The sequence below is a fragment of the Sylvia atricapilla genome, chromosome 1 (assembly GCF_009819655.1).
Source record: "Sylvia atricapilla isolate bSylAtr1 chromosome 1, bSylAtr1.pri, whole genome shotgun sequence".
Lineage (NCBI taxonomy): Eukaryota > Metazoa > Chordata > Aves > Passeriformes > Sylviidae > Sylvia > Sylvia atricapilla.
In genome coordinates, this window is record NC_089140.1 from 133,023,522 (window position 1) to 133,043,475 (window position 19,954).

The 19,954-nt window shown below is 35.3% G+C and overlaps 1 protein-coding gene across 12 annotated transcripts in view; it reads left to right on the forward strand.

Annotated features, from left to right (window-relative positions):
- Positions 1 to 19,954, forward strand: part of RIMS2 (regulating synaptic membrane exocytosis 2) — a 453,372-nt gene that overhangs the window by 74,495 nt on the left and 358,923 nt on the right. For all 12 annotated transcript variants that reach the window (XM_066334680.1, XM_066334670.1, XM_066334562.1 and 9 more), the window contains one exon: positions 13,156 to 13,366. In XM_066334680.1, coding sequence (XP_066190777.1) covers positions 13,156 to 13,366 — 211 coding nt within the window. The remainder of the gene's footprint in view (positions 1 to 13,155; positions 13,367 to 19,954) is intronic.

The window sequence follows — 19,954 nt, forward strand, 5'->3', positions numbered from 1 at the left end:
ATAGTAATCTATTTGCCCTGATCAAAAATACAAAAAAATCAAATGCATGAACACAAGAACTGTTATGCAGGAGAACAAGTACTTGATGAGGAATAGAACTATGACTTACTCTTGTTTAAGTGCAATTGGGCTAAAAAAAAAAAGTGAGTAAAATCTGTTTATATTTACAGCAGTGTTCAAGCTTTGTATGAAAACAGATATCCACAGAGCTTTCAGTGTTCCTTCTCCCTCAGGTGGCTCCTGGAGCCTGCTGCTTCCTTCACTGTGTGGGGATATGGGCAGCAGGCCAGCTGGTGGCCTGACTTCATTCTCTTACAACCCTCATGTATGCCCAGGAACTCTGAGCTCTTAATGGTTAATTAATAGGCTTTAATTAAGAGGTTAAAGGATTTCAATATAGGATTAAATTCTGATCTTCTCTCTGACACTGATTACTTGGGGTGGTTTTGTATAACTACACTTATTTGGAAAACTCAAGCATTATCTGTCAGAAATAGTATTTATACAGGTTTTGATGCACAAATTTCTTATCTTTTACGAAATACTTTTTATCAAATACTTTTAATCTTAAATGAAGAAATACTGCTGCCACTTAAATTGGTGTATTTTTCTTCTGAGAAGCAAAGTTTGAGTAAAATCTGTATATTAGGGGAGGTATCTTTCTATAAAGGGGAGGTATGGAAGCATGGATTTGGATATAATTAATGTAGGGAAAGTCATTACACACCTTGTTCACGGGTTTACAAAAAGACCCTCCTGCGGGTGAGAACATTTATCTTTCTGAGCTCCTTTCTCATTAAAAATTAAATTATATTAGCATGATGAAAGCAATTTGTGTTTTGCCCCTACTTCCTGTTACTTTAAAAGTATGCGCAGTATGGAAAATAGCAGTCTTCTCAGAACTGGCAAACTGTTTCAAGAGGCTCTCCCCGTAGAATGCTGCTAGCAATGTGGCTTCACTGGTGCTGCTTTTACAGCAGGAATACTGACACAGTCAAAACCAAGATGCATCAGAAATAATTGAAAACACCACTTCTGCTGATGATTATTCAGCAACAGGCATGTTGGTGTAGTTTGCTTGGGTGAAGTTGAGACAACCCTGTGTTCCATGTGTTGAGCACAACCAAGACTTGCTTACACTCGCTTTCCTTGCATTGCTCACATTTATTTCCTGTTGGTTAGAAAAGGAAAATCATGACGATAGGAACACTCCTGTAACAGAAGTAAAAAGATAGGGGCTACTTAATAATTGAAAATACTCATGAATGTTGTAAACAATGTGGAATGAACTCATTCTAATCATGATACTGCAGTGTCAGGAGGTGTTACATTTCGAAGCTGAGACAGTCTGACCTATTATTTAGTGTGTGTTTATTTTGGCTATGTGTGAATGAAAAAGTAATTTTTCCTTTCATAGTAAGGATAAGAATGTTTATTACAGTACCTTAGTTATTTTGGACATTTCTAAAACTACAGGTGTGAAGTGAATGGCTTCTTATTCTAAGTCAACAGATGATGCAAAAAAAAGTAACCTGAGTGACTATGAGAAATACTATCTCTGCTGGAGATGCCCTTTATAAATGTAATAATGTTGCAATGTGCTTAATTGCCAACAACTGAAATAGCTTCTTTTTCTGGCACGTTTGGTAAAACTGTATCCCTTTAAAAGGAAATTTAGAATAAAATTAATGAAAGTGTATTTGTGAAAGCAAGTAAAATATAAACTGTGAAACGTCTAAGTAAAATTTTAGACAGAACAGTAATTTGTATTCTTTCAATAACGCTGTATAAAAAATAACTTCTAGTAATTAAAATGTTTATAGGTGTGGCTCAGCTCAGATTCCTTAAAACTGATATTTAATAGAATTCCTAAAATAAGCAGTATCAGCAAAAAATGTAGACACAATCAAGGGGCAATTTGATTTCTAATGTTTTTACATTAGTGCAATATTTCTGCTTCAAAACAGCATTCAAGTGAATCAGGAAGAAACATCCAACTATAAAAACCAGCATGTTTTCATCAGCATAGATACAAAATGTAGAATGATAGGATAGAAATAGACTGTAAAAGGAAACTTTTATGGGAGTCAAGTATATTTCTAGGAGTTTAGATTTCAGGTGAGAATTTTTGTATAGGGTATGAAAGTCTGTATACACCTTGTCTCAACTGTGTGTGGAAAAGGTCCCAGAGGGCGTCTTGGGTTTTGCATGAAGCTCATAACATAGTAAGGGTGCTGCTATAGCTGCCAAATAATCCTAATTCTAGACAATAAAGTACTGTTAAAAAAATAAAAAATCATGAGATGTTATTTCCTTCCTGTTCAGCAAGGAGCTCTGACCCTTTCTACTTTTTTTTCTACCTGGGGATTGTTTGGGGCTGATTGACTTACAGGTCTAGACACATTTTGGTTTCTGGTTGGGATTTTCTAATAGATAGACAACTGCAAGTGGTGGTAGTTGAGAGAGTCATGATTCTGGATGAGTATAATGCTATGCCTGATGTACTTATTTTACAGCAATATACAGGCTACAGGTCTTCCCTGTCCATTGTGCCTTCTCTCATGGAAATTAAGGACAGATGCTGGTTGTCATCACCATGAAACTTAAAGAAGGAAAGGGTCACTATATCTAGGTATACTTTCTGAAAACCCCACCTTCAATTGTCCAAAGTGCTTAGCAGCAGTAGTACATGATAATATTATGGTATCAGTAGAACTGAATGTTCAAATAGTATCACCTATTGTAAGGTGTCCTTTTTAATATTCAGTAAAGCTTGAACTCATGTTGCATCATTACCCTTAAATGAGAGAGTTCTAAAGGTTTCCTTCTGTCTATGACTATTTTTCCAAACTTGAAACACAATTGTGTTTGAGACTTTTTTTTTCCTATCAGGATTGGCAGAAATTATTTAAGTGAAGTTGAAGGTATCTGGATATGTAGAGCATATGGAATGACTGCTTATGTCTTTTTTTTTTTTTTTTTTTTTTTTTTTTTTTTTTTTTTTTTTTTGGTAATGGGTTAGTTAAAAAAAATGACCAAAATTATTTGTAATTTTTACAGTTCCTGGCAGCCTACTTTTGCTGTAAGTTCAACTGCTTGCTCCTGATCTTCATTGTCAGCTGAGGTTCAGTTCTTACAGCTTCAGCACTTTATCAAAGCAGCTCCTTTGGGATAGGGTGGATTGCAAACACAGGGACGAGGCCATGGAACTGGAGATAAAATATTTTTAACTGCATGAATGCAGTTGTGGAATGAACTTGGAGAGTTTCCTTGGACAGTCAGGCACTTTTTCAATTACAACTGGCATGGTTAATCTTACTTAAAATGGACCTAAAATTACCTGGGAAGTGTTGGCCTTGTCACAAGGGTAAAGAGCAGAAGGAAAACTACCACTTAAACAGTATGGATTTAGATTACCCACTTGATGCTTAAACATTAAAACCAGAGTAAAACTGGTATTTCCTGTGCAGCTGGAGAAGGTAGAGAATTAGGTGACAAAATCTATTAGAGGAAAATTGAAGAATGTTTCTATGGAGAAAGAATTAAAAATGCAGCTAAGAATGTTTATTTTAGAGTCAAATGAGAAAAACATGGTAGAAATAGACAGACTCACAACGGTTTAAGAAACTATTTTCTAATTTTTTTTAACTGCATGAGCAGCTATGGAGAATGAGGGAAAATACCCCAGTGCAATCACTATAATATTTGCATGAAAGTTGTGGAAACTTCTGGTGTAACATAGGATTTTAAATAAGATCCAGAATAGAATAATTAGAACCTTCTCAATTACATTGAAATAAAACAGAGTGGTGTGAAAATATTCAAAGGTTTAAAATGGTCTCTACATGGGCCTACAAAGGAACCTTACTTGTTTACAGGTGGTTACTTTAATAACTATCAGCTATGAAGAAATTAGGGAACTTTGTCTGAAATATTTGGCAATTAAACTTCTGGAGCAATGTGATATTATCTTTAATTTTAAATGCTTATATTTTTTATTATCACCAAAGAAGCGTTGGAAAAGATCTTGATAGATTGGCTGTTTTACTATATTATGTCTGTTTAAACTTAGTTGTGACTTTCTAGCTTTATGTCTATTGTAGATTGTAAAAGTAGAATAAACGATTCAGTAAAAGACCAATTTTAATGAACGAGAAACAATTAGAAAAATACCACTTCCCAATTTAATCTTGCAATTAGTTTGAGCTACTGAGGAAAATGTAGGAGCAAGTATCTGTTTGTTGTTTGAGGAAGACTGGAAGTAACAGGTGCAGCCAGGAGCTACCTACTTCCTTTTTCCTATTTATGCATCTTGTCTGCCTTTATCTCAATTTCATTAAGCCCACACAGAAATATGATAACATTAATTGTGTCAGTCCTTTGTAGTCGATATCTTCATCTTCTTCATGTTCACTTCTTCTTGTGTTCACAGGACTATTGTACTTAGCTATTATTCCCTGGTCCCCGGTTAACAAAGAGCAATTTCACTGCTGCTAATAAACAAAGTTAATAAACAAAGGCTGCAGTTTTACTCAATACTGAACATAATAAAGAGAAAAAAATAGGTAAGGTAATCCTGTCTGTTCCAGGTAGGCTTTTTGTCTAGCTGGTGTGTTTTCTGTTGATTCATACAGAGTCATATCCCCATTTATTAAAATGCAAGGGGCTTTTTTCCCCACATTCTTTCTTGTCGTTGTTTTTTTTTTTTTTTTTTTTTTTAAACTGAGTTTCTGAGTGTGTTAAATTAAACTAGAGTCAGTGACATGACTTCATCTGTAGTTAAAAATTTATTTAGGGTTAGACCAAACTAATTAATTCATTCTGATGTCAGGAAGAGAGCAATGGGAGAATATTTTCTATTTTGTGAGGTAGGTCAAATAAACTGTGAACAAAATGTGATGCAGTGTGACCTGTAAGCATTTGTAGAAAGCAGTAGTAAGTGGGGAAAAGAGAGAATGGGGCCAGGCCAATTTGAAGGCATCGTATTGGCCATGTATTTTATGTCTAAGAATAGCCTGGTTTGAGGTTACCACCACAGAGAATATACTGGGTTCATTCTCTAGCATGAGGCAAATGATGTTAGATCATAACAGGACATCTTTACCCTGTTCCTTTCATGGAAAGGAGACTGTAACAGAGATCTGGTAATTCTGGATGCTCATTAGGTCTAATTTAGTTGGCTTTTCCCACTTGAATTAGAAATGAGCAGCAGCACTGGTATAAACCAAGAGCAAGATCATTTAGGAGCCACACTCCTTTCTTTCCATTCTCTTAGCTCTTTTTCTTCTCTTCAGCATTTCAGGCACAGTCAGTCTAATTCACGTAGATTTATAATATATGTGCACTTAGACTAAAAATATATTGATTTTATGGTATTTTTTCAGGGGAAACTATCCAAAGACATAATGTTCCATATGTGGGAACTTATTTTAACTCTATGTGTGCCCTTTTTACCTACAATCCAGATTTTGGCCATTGTGGTGTTTCTTTTTTTTTTTTTTTTTTTTTTTTTTTTTTTGGTGGTTGTTGTTGGTTTTATTTTCGTGGTTGTTTGTTTGGTTTGTTTTGTTTTAAATTCAGTAAATATGGTAGGAATATTTTTTGAATTTGGAGTGTACTGTATTGATAAATAAATACTTCACTGTATTGAAGAATTCACTAAGTGTACTATATTGATAAATAAACACTGATAGAGAGCCAGCTAGTATTTTTCTCAGTGTGAACAAAGTCACTTCTTTTGTAAGCAAGTAAATCTTTCACCATGTTCACCATGTTAGGGCGTCCTTATTCTCTGACTAGTCTATTCTGTAGGCTCTTTAAAGATGTTCTGCACTTAAAATTACATCACTCTTCTTCTGTGTCTATTTCATGTTAATGATATCAAAGTGCATATTCCTTAATAGATTAGAGATTAGGAAACATGAAAATCATGGGTTTTTTTTTTCCTAGATAGCTCAACCTGTAAACCAACCCAAACCATAATAGGTGAAAAAACTAAAAATGTCAGATTTGACATTTTTGAGAGGATTTACTCTATGTTAAGAAAAAAAGTCACAGTGAAATATCTCACTGTTTACAGTGCTGAATAGGCCTGTTATTGTCATTATAGGTTTCATATTTAACCTTTTTTTTCTAAACAAAATAGTGAAAATGCTAGGAAAAATCTATTAACCTATATATTAACATTTAAAGTGGGGAAAATGCATTTTCCAACTGAAAGAAATAGTGTAGAGTTCATTTTCTGCTACATTCTTTGCTTAAACAAATAAAAATCAGATTATTTATCCCAAGTACAACTCACAGGATTGACTGTGTACACTTTTGAGATAAGCTTATGAGTTATTTTTTCTGCATAGATTTCTTGGACCCAGGGCAGGTAGAAATTGAAATGAATTGGATTTTATAGTATCTTTCTGTTTCAAAAGTAAAAGTCGTGAAAATTTAGTTAAAACTGGTACTTTCAGCAGGAATCAAAGCAAACACCTCTGACTAGCTCTTTTCAGTACCTTAGATATCTCCTACTCATTGTAAATTCCAGTGCATAGATTAAAAAGTAGTGTTTTTACTCAACAGTTGTATTTTTAAGCCCTTTGAATATGCACTCTCTAAATGTATATTTTTCAGTCTAAACTTAGACATTTCACTTAGATAGGTGCTCCTGAAGTTAAACCTACTGACAGTAGAAAATAGTTTATTTTTATTGAAATCAGACAGTTAGAAATAGTACATCAATTCCAATGAGACAGTCGAGATCTTGCCAGCGAGGAAGTTAAAGTGCTGTGAATTGAGTGAATGTAGAGATCTCTGCTGACATCTACTTTTTGTCAATATGTCATTTTCACTGATATGAAAGCTGAAAACTCTGAATTGTGAATGGCTTCAGTACTCTAGTTGTGTTGTCTGCCTGGGTATGATAACCCATTAGTCTCAAATAGAATTGGATGTGAGGTTTTTGTTTGAAGTTAGATTTGGGTCTTTGGTTGTTTAATATTTTTCTGTATCTGGTAGACTTAAAGCAGAATCATGGTCTTCTGAAGACGAGTTTTGTGTGATGCCATTTCTCATTTCAGTTTTGAATACTGGCAAAATCATAATTTTTAAATTAAAAAAGTCCTATTTTGCATTACTGAACATTGGTGTGGGTTTTTTTAAATTTCTGTTTTACTGCCTACACATATCTGTATCAAAGCATAAAGTCAAGGTTTTTCTGCCATTTGCACTACATAGAATTGAAAGCAAATGTGAATTCATTGGTCAAACCTTGAGAGAGTTATTCTCACAATAGTTTATAAAAAACATAAAGAGCTGGGTTTTTTTTTCTGTTAGTAAAAAATGGTCACCTTTTTTCCTTTCAGCACTGCTAGGCCAAAAAGTTCTTTTCCTTATGATTTTGATTTGGTTTATACTTCATATCTCTTGTCTGATTCCATAAAGCCCTTGCCAATTATGTAACAACAGGAATGTTCTTTGAGGAGAGTCTCTGAACTGACCTCCTGCTCAAAGCATGGTTATTGCCAAGACTCAGTTAAGCAACTGGAGCTTTATCTGGCAAGTTCTGAAAAGCTCCAAGCATAGTGATCCTAAAGTGTCTCGGGACAAGTTTTTTCAGTACTGCATTTTGTTCCAAATGTACATGCTTCTTCTAATGCCCAGCCTGAACCCCCTTGCAAAGTGCCATTTTAGTGCCTCTTGCTGCTTGATTTGGATTTTTGACTACCAGGAAGAATTTGGCTCTGTGATTTTTTTTCCAGGTAATGTTTAGATTAGACAGCTAGTTTCAGACAGGTGGTAAATCGCTCCTTAGTCCATTCCTCTTCATTGGATTGAGCAAAGACCTGATAATTTTCTTTTTTGTTGACAAATTGGACTTGTCAAATGTGTCAAATTTGTCCACATCCATTAATAACAGGCAGACACCAACCTGGGTGCAATAGTCCAGGTGCAGCCTTGCCAGTGCCAGTCAAAGGGAATAAATAACTTCCCTTACTGTGCTGCTCATACTCTTGCTAATATGGACCCATATGTAATTTGTCCAATTTGTAATGCAAGCACACACACCACTGGTTCATTGCCTGGTTTCCACCCTATTTTCCAGGGGTTCTTATCAGCAGAACTGCTGTTCAGCTTGCTGTTTTTCAACTTCTACCAACACATGGGGTTATCTATATGAGGGTAGTATCCATTAAGAAGTGGGTGTACTCAGTGACAGGTTAGCTGGCATTATTGTAAAAGAAGGAACTTCAAGTGTACACTACAGGGAAGAATGTCATATGCTACCAGACAGTCATTGCCACCAGCAGAAAAATTGTTAAATGAATGGACTTGGCAGAACTAAAAGTGAACAAACACTTTTTGAAGCCTGGATTAAAGCCACATCTGTGCTCCATGCCTGGGAATACAAAATGAGGCATCTGTAATAAAACTTTGAGAGAAGCGCAGCCAGGAAATGAGAAGTGGCTTCTACACTTTACATCTGGCCTAAACATCCTGGATTTTTTCTTAACAGTTGCCCTTTCTAATGGTAGTTTTTAAGCAGATTTAGAAATGTCAGAAACATTTATGTAAACCTTTGGGAGGCAGGTACAGTTTCAGAACTTCTTGTCAGTAATTTTTATTAGTTTTGGTAAAATGCTGGAAGTTTTAGGGACATTTCTGGAGGGGAGGCGAAAATTAAAACTTCTGTACAATAATAAAATGTCAATAATAAACTTGCTTTTCTTACTTTCCTTTGGCATGGATCAGGCGAGATTCACCGTTTTCTGCTTTTTGATTGATTATTGAATTTTTCATTTCTGGAAAGGTGTGGGCAATCAGGAAAAGCTGAATTAAGTGAATTCCATTCCTGAACAAAGCAAGTTTTCCAATAGAAACAATTTCCTGACACTGGCACAGCAATCCAAGTTCTTACAAACAGTTGCTTTTCACACTGAGAAGTCATCTATGAAGTTATTGTCAATATGTTGTTTTTGGAAAAAAAAAACAAAACAAAACAAAAACTTGTCTAGTCATATAAGCCTCATGAACTTCACCACTGTGACTTCCAGCCAATACAACTGTGATTCAGGGAAGTAATTCTCACAAGAGCAGAACTTAAGTAGCCATTTCTCAGACTAAGTTTTCATTATCATTAGGAGTTTGTGTAAACTCATGACAACTTCTCCTTTTTCTCTAAAATTCATATCAGTTGTTAAAGTACATACTTGTATTTTTGAAACAAATGTAGTAAAGGAATGAGACTTTGCATCAGTACAGATAGATGGCATGTGCTATAGATGCCATTGCCAAAATACACATATATATGGGTTATGGATAAGAATTGCTGAGTTTTCTACTTATATGAGCTGCTAACTAAGATTTAATGTAATTATCTGGATTTACAAACAGAAAAAGTTCCTGACACATCTGAAAATAAGGCTTTTCATTGTGGATAAAATTTTGGGCTGAAATGCAACTCTTGTGCAGAACCCATTTTTTCACTCCTAGAAAGACATTGGGGTGCTGAAGTGTGTCCACAGAAGGGCAACAAATTTGGTGAAATGTCTGGAGTCCTATGAGAAGCTGCTGAGGGAGCAGAGGTTGTTTAGCATGGAGAAAAAGCAGCTCAGGGTTGACCTTATTGCTCTCTACAGCTACCTACAAGGAGGCTGTAGCCATATGTGGGTCAGTCTCTCAGGTAACAAGCGACTGGATGAGAGGAAATAGCCTCTAGTTGCACCAGGGGAGGTGTAGATTGGATATTAAGAAAAAATTCTTCTTGGAAAGGGTTTTTAAGCATTGGGAGAAGCTTTTCAGGGAAGTGGTTGAATCACCATCCCTGGAGGCATTTAAAAGGCGTGTGGATGTGGTATTTGGGGACATGGTTCAGCAGTGAACTTGGCAGTGCTGGGTTAACATTTGGACTCAATGATCTTAGAAGTCTATTCCAACCTAAACTACTCTATGAATGATGGATGACTCCTGACCACTTGCATTAGCAGAGTAACTCACTGGATATAGGGACTGGAAATTATAGTCTTGAGATACTTGAGTTTAGTTTCAGGCTCTGAACTTTGTCTTGGTATTGGTTACTTTAATTTCCCTGGTAAGTGAATTCCTGGGCCCCTCAGGCAGCAATGTCTCAGTAGAAAGATGACTGCAGACAGCTTGAACAAAATGGAATTTTATTTTGCATTATATTTTCTGAGAAGTATACATTATTCAGTTTGCTAAATGTGTTTAAAATGCTGTGCTATTATAAACACCTAATTATTGCTATGTGCTTTTAGCTTAAATTTTGGCTTAAACCTGTGCAGGCTAGATGATAATAAAAGAATTATTTATCTACAAAATAGATCAAAATTTTTAAAATTGAATTCCTAAAATGAATACTCTGTATTTTGTTTCTGCTATGCATATTCATCTCAGGTGGTTCTGCTTAGTAAATAGAACACATATTGTGTCTAACTGAATATTTAATAGATTCTTGTCTTTTCTGTTTAATTTTTTTCTGACAGATATCAATACATGTAGCATTTTTTCTTGAAACAGAAAAAGATGTAATAATGAACAATTTTGGCAGATGTTGTTGTTTCCTACTAGAACAAGGATTTTGGAAAACGACTCTGTATAACCTTGAGAAGTTTATACTTTAAAGGAAAAGTTATGACCTTTACATAGATTCTTGTGCCCAAGAGGAAACACAAGTGAAATTATTTCAGTACATGAGGCTTAAGATTTGGCAAAAGCCGTATGCTTTTTATGCATCAGTGAGACTGGTAAGCAAGTAATCATACAAACAAAGGCTGTAGATTATAAGGAAGCCACAAAACTGAATGCAGCCTAAAAATAAACTTGGAGTTCAGCATAGATAATATGCTTTAAATGAAGAATGCAATGTTAAGCAAAATTAAAAGGCAGGCAAGGTCTCAGAGATTACATGTGTTATTGATGGAAAGAGGCCAGACTACCAACTACCAATTATATAGTGTTGTCAGTGTAAAACGCTGAAATGTGCCAGGCTTCCAGGCTTCCAAATTTTTTTTTCAACTTCATTCAGCTCTTGCTTATTAGTAACTTGTGTCCTGCCCCATTCAACAAAGAGCACTCAGCAGTGAGCTGTTTTGCAGCAGGGAGAAGGCAGAGGAAGCCCCTTACTCCTGACTGCCCAAATGGCTTTTAGGGTGATGCCAACTCTCCCATCCATTCCTGGCAGAGGTCTCAGGCCAGCCCCTCTCCCTGCTCTGCTGCAGGGGGGAAAGGGATGAAAGCCAAGGAAAAGGGAGCCACTGCTATTGGGAGTCCACAGTGCTGGGCCTGAGGACAGCCCATGGACTCAGGATTGCTCTTGAAGTGACAACAGCAGGTACACAGAAAATGACACATAAGCAAACGAAGTAACCCTCTTTCCCTCTTCCTGGGAAAGGGGCAGTGGCATTGGGAGTTCAGGCAGCTGGTTAGTACAAAGGAGAGGCATGACTCCAGCCTCCTGTCTTTCCTGCTGGAGAGAGGGAGCTGCCTGCCTGTTCCTACAGTTCTTCTGTGGTCTAATGTAAAGTACATTCTTAGGGGAATTTCCTGAAGAACAAAGTAAATCCCAACAATTCTTGCCACATGTGTGAATGTCTACGGTTAATAACTGCTTGGGTTAATTTTTAACTGACTCCTGTAATATTTGTTTTGGTAGGCACCACTGAAAATTCTGATGAAATAGTTTTGCATCATTAATTTATATGTGACCTACATAAAGGATATATTTATGCTTAAGGAAGTTGGTCTCCTGCATTTAGTTATTTTCTAGGAGGTTGTTTTTTGTTTTATCTTATGATTCATGTGTGGTTTTTATTAACTTAATCTCAAGATTCTCAAGAATAATAACTCTAAGAAAAAATAAATGCCTTTTACAATTTTATTTTTTGTCTCATGTTACCTTTTCATTGTTTCATAAAAAGTGCTTAATTTTTTGGGTCTTGCATGAACTTATTCAAGGAACTAAAAGATCTGCCTAAATTAGATTAATAAATTTTAATTTACTAAAGTTTATAGTCTCTATTGCAAAATTAGGCAGTTTGAATTCCATGTTAAGAATTTAAATATCCCCTTTCAGACCCCTTTAAATCACAACGAGGAAAAAAAAGAGAAGTCAAAGTTTGTTTTTTTTTCTCAATGGGCTTGAAACTATTGTGATATGCAATGTCACCCTTTCCATCTTTTTCAGAATCTGCAAAAGCTAAAATATTATAGCTATTTACAATGAAAATTAAATTTCCCATGACATCATTTACCTTTAGAAATAGGGCTTTTGAGAAAAAACCCAATGATTGTAGACCATGAAATATGTCTGTAGGTTTGGTCACCATGAGACACATCCCATTATCATGAATTGAGATTTGATGATTGTGGACTCAGAAATATGGATGAATTAACATGATGAGTTGACATTGCAGTTCTGTACACCCATGGCCATTGACTGCATTTGTTTCTAGTTCTGGAAATAGATGGTAAATGTATGTGTGTATCTTAGGCAATTTTTTCTAGATTTTACACCTAACGCTGTGTTCTGCTTTACATCTTACATGAGATGACAGTTCCTATCCAATTATATGAATGGCTTAAATGATTTATAATAGCTTGTTAAGATGAAGTAACTTACTATAGGCTTAAACCCAGTGATTGAAAAGTCATTGAAAAAGCATTTTGGAATCATTATTCTATGCAGTATTGTTAGATAAATGAAGATAAGCTAGATCAAGAAAAGATATTTGCACCTGTCTGATGGAATTAGGTAAAAGTACACTTGAAATAATGAATTGGATTTTTGTTTTCTTCCTCTTAGCCAATTTATTGTTTGTACTATTGTTTGTACTTTTGGATTGCTTATCCTGTCTTTCCAGCTGTTGTATTTGTAGCAAACGTCTGGTCCCATCCTAAAGCGAAGTGACATCTCTTAGTAACAGCTGGATTGTGACCTGAATGTTATCAATGTTGAGCTTCCTCTTAGAGTTTAGTTATAGTGAAAAAGAAATAATTCTTGAATGTAACACTTCTGGAGCATCATAAATTAAATATATTTGTTTTACTACAGTATTTCTCTCTGTTTTGTAAAAAATATTGCGGTTTAGTGACTGTGAAGTATTTGTGGGCAAAAGTAAACAACTAATGGTCTCTTCTCTTCTGCAGAAAATTGCATCAGCAATTTGAGATGTATAAGGAGCAAGTTAAGAAGATGGGTGAAGAATCACAGCAGCACCAAGAGCAGAAGGGTGATGCCCCAACCTGTGGCATCTGCCACAAAACAAAATTTGCTGATGGCTGTGGCCATAACTGTTCGTATTGCCAAACTAAATTCTGTGCACGCTGCGGAGGAAGGGTGTCTCTGCGCTCCAACAAGGTATGGAGTCATCAGAGTTTAGGAGCATGCTTCTCCTAAACTCTAGACCTCTTATTCATGGCTTATGAATCCAAATCACAGAACTGCTGAAACAGATTTCCTTTAGGGAGACAACGACATCTACTTCAGGGGCTTTTAAGATATCTGTCCTCATTTCATCTAATTTCCAACTGCATATGAATTTGTAATTATGGCTTTTAAGTTAATACATACCATTTTTGGAGTAACAAACTCAGGCAGGTACATTTCTTTGACTGGAAGATGAGTCTCTGAGAAACAGAAGTATATCTAGTGATCTAATGATGCTAATATTGAGACATTGATTCTTACAAAGTAAAGCAAGGATTTGTTTCTTTCCTACTTCTGATTTGTTTCTTTCCTACACCTAAGCTCTTCTGTACAAGATAACTGTAAAATAAGTGTTAGAAAATTATATGTAATATAATATTGTGCTTTTAAATATTTGTTATCTATTATACATATCCATACATATTATGCATTTTTATATGTGCATATACATGCAAATGTTAACCTATACCTGGAAAATAGTTAAATGCACTAACATATATTGTTCTGTGTATGCTGGTGTTTATTATATAACAAGTGGTAAACCAGCAATCTGAATTCTTACAAAAGCTGAATGATAGAGTAAATAATTTGGCACAACTGAGGTAATCACAGAAAACTCTTCTGAGATCATTTTACTCAACATTTTAGATAAAATGTTCAGATCTGATGCACAGAATCTTTCCCAGGTTCTGACAGATAGTCGTAGAAGACACGTGGCAATATTCAAGAAGTATTATCGTAGTCTTTTGTGCAAATACATATTTTATAGACAATACAATATTTTATTATTTTAATGTTTAGGTAATAAATTTATATAATTTATTTCCATTAGGAAATTTTTTCAGTAATATGCTCATTGCAAATGCCATGCAATAGGTAAATGTTACCTTTAGTAAGGTAGGAGACAATAGTATGCACGTTATGTATTTCTTTGCCTAAAATTGAAAAGTAGTTTAAATAATGAACTGAAGTTTTTGATAAACAACGTATAAAATTTTAAAAGATATAAAAATTTATTAATAGTTCCTGATGATTGTAGTAACTGAGATTATATGTAAATGTCTCAAATTGTCTTGGTTTTTATTAAGGTAATTTAAAAATGTCTTCTGTAGGTTCACTTGTTTTATTTGTTGTTTTTTTTTTTTTTTTTTTTAATAATGAACTAAGTCATGTTGCTAGTAATTAGAGAGATATCAATTTCTGTATTAATTTCATCTGATTATAAAAGCCAATTAGGACACATATTTTAGTTATTATGCCTACATCCATAGAAACATAGCATTAGGAAGAGTGCTTCATTTCCTAATGAAACATTCTGATACACTGTTTAGATTATCTTGAGATGGATGATCTGAACTTGACAGATATGTGTCTGACTTCTCTTGACAGATTTCCAATGAGATTCTTCCATAGACTCTTAGGTAATTCCACTGCTTCACCATGCTCACCACAGATAGCTTTTCTTACTGTCTAACCTAAATCTGTCTTTCAGTAAATTGACTTCTCCATTCTTTCTGAGACTGTTCTGCAACACCTCTCAGCTGGCAGTTTTTTATATAACTTCTGCTAATTTAGTGCAAGACTTTCCTGCACCTCATTCATTTTTTTTTCTAGAAAATTTATGAATGTAGTATGCAGAGTTTCTCTGGACTGATCTCCTGTGAGGCTTTGCTGGTGAAAACTTTCCATTAAAAAACCCTGACCATTTATTCTTGTTTTTTCTTCTTGTCCTTTCATTAATTTTCTCGTGGATAAATTTATTCCTATTCCATGGCAGCTGAGATTCTTTAAAAACCTGCAATCCCGACTGAACAGTAGGAATAAATCCCATTTTCTCACTTTTTCTGTGACTACTTGAAAACATTCTAAGACAAGTAACACATGTGAATTCTCTCTACCAAAGTCATTCTGACTTTTCCACATTTTATTATAATTTATTCATATGCTTGCTAATTTTATTGTGTATTTGAGTTTCTAAAAATCTGTCCAATGAGGATGTCAGACTCATTTGTCTATTCTTCAATTGATATAATGTTGAAATTCCTTAAAAATATCTTGTTATTTTTGCCAACTTTTATACTTCTTATCAGTGAAAGATTGTATTACAGCTAAAAATTATTTTAGACTGGAGATGTTTTACACTAACAATAATTTCGTTTAAAAAATTTGCTAATTTTTTTTGTTGACTCACTTTATAGCTTCTCTTTCTGAAATATCAGTTCAAAGTATGGCCTCCTGTTTATTATGCATAAAACAATATTCTAGAGTAAATATCTTCCTAATCACTGTGAATAAAAACAAAAAAGATCTAATTCAGAAGGACTGTGGCAGTCTCCTGTTTATGCCCTGCTTTATGCCTACACTGATTAGTCTATTAAAACTATTTTGGTCTACCAGAATTCATTCTTATCTCTTTTCTTTTCTGAATACAACTTCAGTTTCTTGAGGGATGACTTCTAATAACTTCCTATTTTAAATTTGCCTTTTTTTGGTCTTTGTAGATATTTTTTGACACTATATTTATATATCTCTATATATATATCTATATATATATGTCTGCTTTGGACCTTATACAAGGTGATACTTACACTGTCTGAAATGTTCTTTGGTGGATCTGTTTGAGATCTTCGTAATACCAAGTTTCAAGCTAAACTCCTGCCTTTTACTCCAAATTCTGCTCCTAAATTGTTTAGTACAGATCAGTATTAAAGGCATGCACCTCAGATGATGGAAAATTGCAAAGAATACTCCTCTTTCAAAGGTCTCAAGGCTGACTACTGCTTACAAGGTTCATGGCCACGAGTAGGAGCAGGGAGTGGAAATGTTTTGACTGTTGTCAAAGCATTAGATTAGGATGCTCAGAATGTTTTGATGATTTATTCCTCTTTTCAGTTTCATTAAAGTGCCTTAAATATATAGGCATTAGCATTCAGTTCAAGCTGTACAAAAATTATCATTATGTGGGAGTTCCTTCTAACTCAAACAAATAAAAATTATCATGGTGGCACTTTTGCTTCTGTTACCATTTATTATCTTGGTGAATGGTATATTTAGGTAAATAGGGGCTTAAATTTCAAGTGAGTAAAAAACCTTGAACAGTCATCTTTTATGTTAATGAACAGTTTCAGACTGATTAAAACTGAAATAATAAATCATGTGAGAGCAAGCAGTAATTGTACTTAGTAATAAGAGTACCACTGATATATAAAATATACTCCTTTTCTTTCATCATATACTAATTTATATAGAGAAATGCACATTGAATGAGTCAGTACACAGCAGAATGAGGTTTTGCAGGTGAGAAATCTAAATGCTAAAATGTTGGAAAAAAAACAGCCTCCAGATTGATATCACATTGTGTGCAGTGAATATAAATTTTAGCACCTCAGAATGCTAGTTAACTAAATCAACCTTTCACTTGTACAGAAAGGAAAAAATGCTTTTTTTAAAACTTAACCTAATGCATGCTGAATACCTTCTTTCCGGGTATTTGGTAATTTACTATCAATTGGAACCACTGAAACATCCTTCTTTCTTTGTCTTTGAAGAACAAAAGTAAGAGATTTTCAGTTTTATAGGACCCAACAACAACATGGGAAACATGTAAGGTGTAAGTAGGGAACTTCCCTCGGTTCCCCTGGTTCAGTGCAATCTTTGCATTCTGATTATTTCCCTGGGGCTTTTGATTTTGAAAAAATGTCAAGTTCCCTTTGCTGAATGATTCTAACTGCAGGACTTGCAATGTGATCATCTGTATGGAGTTGCAACACAAAAATTGCATAATCTATTTCATTCTGTAGAGAATTAGCAAGCAACAAAGAAATAGTCTTTCACAATCAGGTTTTCTAACTCACTAGGACTTGGAATGAGCTCTGAGTTATTGTTGCATACAAGTAAGTTGTCTTTAGGAGATGTGGTTTGATTTTGCCAGTCTCTACGAAAGATACATAACACTGCAAAAATGAGGAAAGGATTCCTCTAAACAGTTTGTGTGTTTTTTCTTTTCAGTTTAATCCATGTAACACCTGTAATAACTAATTACATGCAAATGTATTCATCTCTCTGGAGAACAAGTATCTCTGAAAAAAAAAGAAAGTCAGCAGTAAATTATTCCAAAGACATTCTACTTCTTATTCAGAAGTTGTAAATTCACAACTGGAGGATGTAAGAGTTATGCTTCTCATTAGGATGAGTGTCACATCTGTCTCCCCATGGGTAGAATAGAATTTGTATTAGCAGATATGTTGAAGACTTCCAAGCTTGAATCTGGTCCTGATTATTTTGAAACAATGTTAATGCCATAGGAACGTCTATGATAGTTAAGACATCTCTAAATGTTGATAATTTAGCAATTATCACCCCCCCCCCTCCTAAAATATAGATTACCTCCATTTTATTTGAGGTAATCAACCTCTTTATTCCTTTGAAAGTTATACCCAAACTTACCCGGAATACAGTTCAGCTAGTGTACTTCATAGTCCATAGTAGCTGTCCTTTCTCCTGGTGGAGTTTGGCTTCTCTGATGTGACACAGCTGTAACCTGGGATCAGCCCTGGGCAAAGAGCTGTGTGAGGGTGATTTGTGATAAGCTCCCTAGGGAGCTCCAGTCCCTTGCCTGGGAGCTGCTCACTGCTCAGCCTTGGTCCCTGCCTCAGCCATGCAGCTGCCTGGGTGGTTCCCTCCCTGAGCCAAATCTATGGGCTTGGCTTCCTGGATTGCCTCAGCTCTGCCTCATCACCATGGACCTTTGGGGGAACTGGATTCTTTATTTACCTTGGCCCTACCCTTGGATTCCCCTTGGGTGCATGCTGTGGGACACAGGTCTGCAGGTGGGAGCGTGTCCTGCCTCATGCCACCCTTTCTGCCTTCTCCTGGCCCTGGCTTCAGCTGGGATGGTATGGAAATAGTGCTGTCCCAGCTTAACCCTTCAGCAAAACAAGTCTTCAAATTGTTGCATTTAATGCTAAGAGTAAAAAAACCTTGCACAACTGCCATTTTGAACCAGGAGATAGTGCTCCTTTCCAGTCTGTAAACTTTACTTGCGAACTAATACCTAGCGGTGTACTGATTCTCATATTCAGAGTCTGCATTTCTGTATTGATTCTCTTGGTTGTTAAAAAACACCTGTGATTTTAATACAAGCTATGTGGATATGATCAGTCCCTTGAAATGACAACTGCACAAACTATTTCTTAATTTTTAATCTTTTAATCTTAATCTTTATTAATTTTATTTATTTGAAAGTATTTACATTTGATAGCTCTTTTGATCTCAATAAATAGCAAATGATGGTCTCAATTTCAACAGAGGCTACATTTTGAACTCTTCAATAACTTAAAGCTTTCATAAACCATAGAGGTTGTTATGATCCTGATACAATGAAGAACTCACAATTTTATCCAGACTTATAATTTTATGCAATAAAGTGAGAAAAATGCAGTCTTGAAGACTAGCTTTGGCTCATGCAGTCAGGTGCCAGACTGACCTTGTGTCAGACCTTTTTAAAAAAGGGTAAGGGATAAATACTGACTCATTCTAGTTTTGAGTATAAGATGGAATTACACTAATTTTACTAACATTTCTGTGTGTCTGAATACTCATGGAGATAAGGCCTTTCTCCTTAAAACCACTGTTAAAATATACCTGCATTTTCATGTGGAACAGGACAAGTACCACTGTTCTTTGAAAACCGAATTAAATTATTTCTATAATGTCTTTGCTATTGAAATCCCTGACTAGGCTGTCTTTCATATTGTCAGTCATGTCATTGCTTACTGTGTATTGCTAAGAACTCAAGAATGTTTGACAGTGTGTGTTGAGGAAGCTGAGAGGCTGGAGGCTGTCTTAGGTGTTTGGTAAAGTGTGATGGCATGCCTTGAACTTCACATATCTTTATATTTTGTAGCTTGTTCCTGAAAAGAGATTCATCATCTTGGACATTACTCAGCATAGGTTGATTGTGTGAATTAATGTGAATTGGTTACTGTTATGATCAAAGTATGAATGACAGGATTTTAAATTATGCTTATGGAATATAATTCTCTTTGATCGTAGTGTGTATTTCTTCAGAGGTGAGGATGAGGAATCAAGGCTCTAGATGTTTCCATATAAAATGTCCCTGAACACTACTTTCTTTCTTACTGCAGTGGGACAGGAAACCATTCTAGGAAAGTACAAGACCACCTGGTACTGAGCAGAAAAATATGTCTCTGCCCACAGAGTGATAATGCATGGATGGCCTGTGATTTAGATAGCTTCCTATGCTATTTACTATTTGTGTAACTGAGAATATCACTAAAACCATATCATCTTTAAAGTGCTTTAATCTTTTGCTGCTGAACATAGGATCATAGAATAAATTGGGTCAGATGGGTCCCGTGGAGGTTTTTTCCAGACCAATCTCCTGCTCCATGCAGGATTAACTTCAAAGTCAGATGAGGTTTTTAGGAGCTTGTTCAACTGAATTTTAAAAACCTCCTAGGAGAGAGAATCCCTAACCCCGTTGGACAACCTCTTTCA